This window comes from Crocodylus siamensis, chromosome 1 (assembly GCF_052110815.1).
Source record: "Crocodylus siamensis isolate JL-2025a chromosome 1, ASM5211081v1, whole genome shotgun sequence".
Classification (NCBI taxonomy): domain Eukaryota; kingdom Metazoa; phylum Chordata; order Crocodylia; family Crocodylidae; genus Crocodylus; species Crocodylus siamensis.
In genome coordinates, this window is record NC_143395.1 from 307,487,857 (window position 1) to 307,494,965 (window position 7,109).

Sequence of the window (7,109 nt, forward strand, 5' to 3'; positions counted from 1 at the left end):
GTGCTATCACTGAAGGCTACAGCTTTCTAGTCAAACAACCACTGATGGAATGCATGTGATAAATCCCTAGCCTTTCCCTGAAATTAGTTCATTAACACCTGCCCCCTTCTCCTCAAGTGTACACCTATAGGTAATAAGAAGCCTGAAACATAGCTGTCTTAAGAACTGTTTTCTTTTGCTCAATTCCCATAGTCAGAGTTACCAACAAAACCATCACCCATCCCAACACGCTCTCTTTAGATTATCCTCATCTGTTTTGTTCTGAAATGTGAAAGAAGTACAGTGATTTCAGGTACAAAGAATGAGAGAAATAATCTAGAGTAACAATGCTTCCCTAAATTATTTTAATTTACATTTCCTAGAATCAGCCAACTTTAAAATCTTGCTTTGTTATGTGTGACTTTAAAGGGAAAATTTAGCCAGAGCTTTCTGAAAGGAAATTCAATTTGTTATTCTGTCTATGAAGTGTCCTGTTTACTGTAAACAAAAGAAATGATCAGACTAGCATCAAAAGCTACAGATCTGCTTCTCTAGTCAAGGTCAATTTTGTTCTTTTGCCTTTTACAAATGTATTCCTTTTTTGATGGGCATATTGCCTGTTTATTATAATTTCATTTTCACTGATCAGTGTTATGTTGTCTGAACGAACAGCAAAAACATATTAGTATTGTCAGCTAAGCGTAAGTACCCCTTCAATCCCTCCCCTCCAAACAGATGTTTAAAAAAGACCCAAAACAAAAACTATTCACTGCATATTCTACAGAGTAGCTCATGGAAAATATTGATAAACATTTTATTTAGAGACATTCTTGCTTAGTTATCATTTATTTCTTGTCTATCCCATCTGTTTTTAATTACTAGGGATATCTGCATGAAAATGAGATCAGTATTTTTTAAAAGTCATCCTGTTTGTGTTATTTCCAGTTAGTGACAATCTCAAAAACTTTGGAAAATTAGTAATCTTAGTCTATGTACTCAACCTCACATTTCTTGGGCCCTTAGAATGTCAAGTTAATAGGCTTTTAAAGTGGAGAAGCTTGAAAGAGCCCAGAGGACAGTCACGCGCATGATCAGAGGGCAAGAGAACAGGCCTTATGAAGAGAGGCTGTAAGCTATGGGACTCTTCAGCCTGGAGAAGTGCAGGCTCAGGGTTGATCTGGTGGCAGCCTGTAAGTACGTAAAGCGTGTGGATCTGGGGGAACGCCTGTTCACCAGAGTGCCCCAAGGGATGACAAGGTCCAACAGTCACAAACTCCTCCAAGACTGTTTTAGGCTAGACACAAGGAAAAACTTCTTTACTGTCCAAGCCCCCAAGACCTGGAACAGACTCCCTCCAGAACTGGTGCAAGCACCTACTCTGGACTCATTTAAGAAGCATTTGGATGCTTACCTTGCTGGGATCCTGTGACCCCAGCTGACTTCCTATCCCTTGGGGCAGGGGGCTGGACTCTATAATCTCCCGAGGTCCCTTCCAGCCCTAATGTCTATAAAATCTATTAAAAATGGAAGTGCGTAAGGAACAAAATACCAGGGATAATTAAAAAGCAATGTTCAAATATAGTGCTATATAAATTACTAGCAGCAATAATAATGCCAGAAAAAAGAATATGAAATTAGTGGCAAGACAAACTCTTAGGAACAGATTCTACTTTCAGACCAACATTTTAAGTATCAAAAAAGAGGGAACAGGGATTAAAGAAAATGGATTTGATCCCATTTTTCTTGCTCACCCCAAACTACTGTTGTTGCCAGCTGGTGATATACATGTAGAATGTTTCTAAACAGAATCTTTCCAAAGTCTGAGATGAAGTAGTTTTACACGTCTGTCAGCTGTGTCTGTAGATTGGCAAATCGGGCAAGTGCTATATAAGGGGCAGGGAGGCAAAGTAGCTCCTTTACCACAAAGACTATTAACTCACTCTGTGGTAGAGGGACAACTCAGGCAACTGAGTTGAGCAGATGGAACTGACACAACTCCAACCTGAGCAAGCCGCAGACTCTCCATGGCCCCTGTTCTAGTCAAAGAACTGTAATAATGGTTTGCAAATTGCTGAGAAATCCCTTGGTTCCCAGTCACTGCATCTATCAAAATGTGGGTCCAATGACCTCAATAAAGACCTGTTCAGAGCTGCCTGAACAATATGTAGGGAACATAGAGGGCTGCCTTTGTGGCTGCTCCAACAGTGTCCCACTGCACAAACCTAACACACAGCCAAACTGTCATAAATTTCACCTGAACTAAAGTGGGCTATATTTTTGGTGGTACCAGTTACTCTGGTAGCTGGTGTATATATATTTATTTATAAAACTATTATCTTGTCATACTATATTTATAAAATAATGAGATACTGTTCCTATCATCTTTTCCATTAAGCTTTCTTTATTATTATTATTTGCATTAGAGTGGCACCTAACATCCCAAATTATGTTCAGGGCTTCATTCTACACTTCTATCTATGTGTACAGTAAGACACAGTCCCTGTTCCAAAGAGCTAGACTCTGATGCAGCCAGGACTGAGGTCTGGTCTGCACTACAAAGTTTTGCTCACATAGATATAATAACTAGAGGTATGAAAAGATAGCAAATACCCTTGAGAAGTTAAATATGGTGGCAAAGCCCCCAGTCTACATGCAACTCCACTGACAAAAAGAGGGCATTTGCCACAGTTCAGTTTCTATTGTTGGAGGCAGTATAACTACATGAGTAGAAACAAGCCTCTGTCTGCATACGCTGCATCTCCAGCCTCTGACAACACAGATGCACCAGTAGTGGCAGTAGCTCTGTAATGCAGACTGACCCTCAATTTTGGATTTTTTGCACTGTGTAAATTAAGAATATGCTTGAATATTTGCAAGACTGGATCCTACATAGGCAAGAGAAGAAGTAAAAGAAAAACTATGACTTGTGTTTCACAGAGGGGGAGACTGGGGCAGAGAGAGACTAACTTGCTTATGTTCCCAAAGGCAGGTGACAGGTCACAACCATTGTTGCTTATCACACTGCCCATAAACTTCTTTTTCTCCACTTAAGTGTATGTTGCCTTTTGTCTCGTCATTACATTGTAAATTCTTTGGTGCTGGGATGACCTTTTTGGTTACCTGTTTGTCAGGAACCTAGTACCACAAGGGTCTCTACGTACAAACTAGTGGTGCACAGCAGTGCAAAGAACTGCATTCCCTTAACCCCAGTCCAATACCTTAATTACAAGACAATTCTTCCTTGTTTATCTGAATGTGTTTTAAAAACATAGGTTTTTAAAATACCAACAACTGATCTCCTTCATTCTTCTGCTCATTATCTTGTAAAGTTAAATAGCAAAGAGCTGGAGCAGGTGCGCATAGGTAGGTCAAAGGTTCTATTTCTGCTCTGTGGGGGGGCGGAGGAATCACCTGTCTCTGTTTTCACCTTCAGACAAATACCAATTCCTCTACTATTCAGGAGAAAAGCCAAAACTGGAATACCTGGGCTACCTGTCCGATCATATGAAAGACTATATTGTATGTTGGGGCATGGTATAAGGATTCAAAACGCCCTGAATTGGGAACACAAGAAGAAATGCTGTATGGCAAACGGCATGACTGTATCATAAGTGAGTTTATTTTGTGCCTTTCACACAAACTCCAAATTGTAACCTATGTTTGCCATGGGGGAGGGGGGGCAGGGTTTTTCTGAGGGACAGAGAAAAATATAAAAAGGAGGAAACAACAATATTAAGCCCCTGGCTAAACAAAACCTTGGCTGGGAAGATCTAGTCAGGGATGGCTCTGCTTTCAGCAGGAGGCCAACCTAGATGCCCTCCCGAGGTCCCCTGCAGCCCTCATCTTCTATGACAAGGCTGACACAACCGCCCAGTGCAGGATCTCTGTGTAGCATTTTAAAACATGCCTCTTAATGCTTACAGGAGGGAAGAAAATAAGAGGCCTAAATAAACCAAAACACGCTCCCTACACAAGCCAGTGCTTACAGGGGTGGCATCATGTGGCCCCGGGACCAGGTGAGGGATGGCCGGGCCCCGCAGCTGCCCTTCCCCCTCAACACAAGCCACCTTGCAAGGAGGGGCTGGGCCGCGGCCCGCGGGGAAAGCCCCTTCCAGCGCCCGGGAAGCCCCCGCAGCCAGGCGGGGCCGCCGCCTCTCTCCCGCCCGGGCCCGGGCCGCCAATGGCGCCGCGGCACAAAGGGGAGAGGGGCCGCGCGGGGACTCACCCGGTCGATGGTGCCGGGCAGCAGACGGTCGAGCAGGCGACACAGCACCACGCCGTCCTTGAGCGACGCCTGCAGAAAGCCCTCGGGGTCCGCGATGCTCTTCTTGGGCGACTCCAGCACGCCCAGGGTGATGAGCCACGTTACGGTCTGCTCGGCCGAGCTCATGGCTGCGGCCGCCCCGCGCCCTTCACATAGGAGCGGCGCGGGCTGCAGGAGCCGCCTTCCTCTTCCCCTTCCCCTGCTCCTGTCCCTGCCCTTCCCCGCGCGGATGTAGCGGGTGACGCCCCACGCGGCGGCGCCGGGAGCTCCCGTTCGGCCCGGCCCGGCCTGCACGTGACGCCGCCAGCGGCTGCGGTCCCCTCGCGTCCGCGGCCCGGGCGTGGGGAGCCCGCGGGCCAGGCGGGGCCGCGCCGCGCGTGTCACACGCGTGCCCTTCGCATGTCGCCGGACGGCGCGCGAACAAAGAGCGGGCGGGATCTCTCTCTCTCACACACACGCACACGCACAGGGGATACTCGGGCAGGCACCATCTGGAAGAGCATTTAAATCTCTTCCCCCTGTAGCCCCGCTGGGGGCCCCGATGCGGTCTCCGCTCGGGTCTGCACAGCCTCTTGTGCCCCAAAGGGTGGGGTCAGTGTCTGCTCAGGTGACTTGGACATGTGCTCCCTCTGCCTCGAAGGCGTCTATCTCCCTTGCCTTGTGCCAGCAGACCCTCTCCTCACCCCTCAGCAACCCAGGCGTCCCTTGAATTCAATATACAGCCAGGCAAATTGTGCGGCAGTCTTTCCGGAGTAGATTTGCTCCGCCTTGAGTTTGCCCTGTGTCAAGTACACGTTTCCCCTCACTTTATGCTACACCAGCGTTCCTGGAAAACCCCGCAAAGCTCCAAGTTGCATAAAGGGAACCCTCTTTACAATGTAACAAATAGGGATACTTCCAAGATCTCAACTGTACTGACCCCCAGACCCATTTCTACAATTTTTACAGGGCAATGTCGGTACTCTCCAACAGCAGACAGTACACACAAACGCAGGGCACTATCATAATGGGGATAGCAACTACAGAAACACATCGCAGACAACCAGTGAGGAGCACAGATCCACTCAGGAAACTAGTTTGGTGTACATCACTCCCACAATGCACTGCACAAAGCAGCTGACTGCAGGCTTCCACCACACCAATCGCCTAAGAGTGATTTACGTCGTATATAACGAATTTTTGGTATTAAAAGGGTCATTGCATAAGAGCGAATTCACCCATACAGAACTCACATAAAGTGAGGGAAACCTGTCGCACAGCTCTAAAAGGAGAACAGACAGGTTTGTGTTATGTGCCCTCTCGTGGAGGGTTGGTTAGTGCCACTTGGTTGAGTCTGCAAGCTCACCTGATAAACCAATACAGAGGCATGTCAGGTATGTCTGGGGCAGCGTCATGTGTGTTTGGCATGTCTGGGACAGCGATTCTCAACCCCAGGAAGGCTTCAAGGGTGTCCGGGTCTGACAGGCTATGTTGGCACAGTTAGGTGTGAAAAGATTGTAAGATAAACCCAGAGATTTCAAATAGTGCGGAAGCCATTTCGCCCTGTTATGGGCTGAGTTCTATGCAACAAAACAATCGCTTCATTATTTTTCTGTAGTCAAACCAGGAGCAAAAGCTAATAGTCTGCATTTTCTGAGGCATTTCCTTGAGTCCATCTATGGGTGCCTTGCGCCTAAGAAGGTTGAGAACCACTGGTCTAATGCAAGTATTTTAGGAAAGCTGCGTTTGAGAGCCACTAGCATTGTCCATAAAGCCAGGCAGACCCTAGAAGGAAGAGAAATAGCAGAAATGAAGGACATTCCCCAGTAAACTGCAGTAGCCTTAAAACTCAAAAGTTGGCCACAGCAAGTAAAGACGGTACTGCAAAGGACTGCTGGAAGCCTTTGGGAGCTTCATATTAAAATGCTCTCATCAAACAAAGAGAGAATTGTGATGGCTTCTCCACTTTTGATAAACCTGACACACTCCACATACTGCCAAGTCATCCCTGACAGTGATGACATCCCTGGGCTACATGAAAATATTCCTGAAGAATAAATGTTTTCCCCCTTAGGAACATACTAAACTGCAGTTGATTTTAAAAATCCCAGGGTGAAGATACCTCCTGAATTCCCCTGCAAAGCTATACATCTATTTCAAATTACAGAAGCTGAACAGAGGGCACTGAATGACCATATTATATTAGATTCATTTTAATTCAGAATTTTTTTGCTTAGAGTGTTTTTCTTTAAAAAGGAGAAAACGTGAATGTATTCATCAGCCTTTTTATGTCCTTTCTGCAAGCAAGCTCATCACAGAAAATACAGCTCAACGGAAAGCTGAAAGGGATTATTTTTTACGGGATCGCCTTCTAGGAACATTGGCAGCACATTCCTGGCCCAACTGATCCCATTTGCACATTTTTCTCATTTGCTTACAGTTTATATGAGCAATGAAGCCAATTACTAACACTATGTATGGTGGCTAAAGTGCTGGCTTTTCTTCCTGTGTTCACTTCCAGTCATCATGTCTGCAGTCTGCCATATGTTTCACTGGTTTATTTTCTGTGACTTTCCACAATGATGGTTTATGGTAGCAGCTGAGAGCCCAAAGATACTTAGAAATATTTTGAACATTAACCTGCCAAAAATTATTTGTGCCTTTTTCCCCCCCCCCCCAATTAATCTACTCATGAGTAAAATTATCCCTGTGCTGAAAGCCTTGCCTAGACTAGACTAGATATGAGGAGAGTAAACTAGGATTAATATTTTTCAGTGTTAAAACATCCACCCCAAGGTGCAAAGTGGAGTTAAAACTGTGTTAACCAATATATTTTCAAACAAAATCTACCTTTCTGATTTACATAAGGCTTCTGGCATTCCAGGAT

The 7,109-nt window shown here is 45.6% G+C and overlaps 1 protein-coding gene across 2 annotated transcripts in view; it reads right to left on the minus strand.

The window, feature by feature from the left end:
• The window catches only part of ARHGEF7 (Rho guanine nucleotide exchange factor 7), a 182,107-nt gene extending 177,184 nt beyond the window's left edge, over positions 1-4,923 (minus strand). Inside the window, exon 1 of one of the 2 annotated variants that reach the window (XM_090022132.1) lies at positions 4,205-4,923. In XM_090022132.1, coding sequence (XP_089878258.1) covers positions 4,205-4,369 — 165 coding nt within the window. In that variant the 5' untranslated portion in view covers positions 4,370-4,923. The remainder of the gene's footprint in view (positions 1-4,204) is intronic. The other variant, XM_090022123.1, reaches the window with a different exon arrangement.
• Between the last annotated feature and the right edge of the window lie 2,186 nt (positions 4,924-7,109).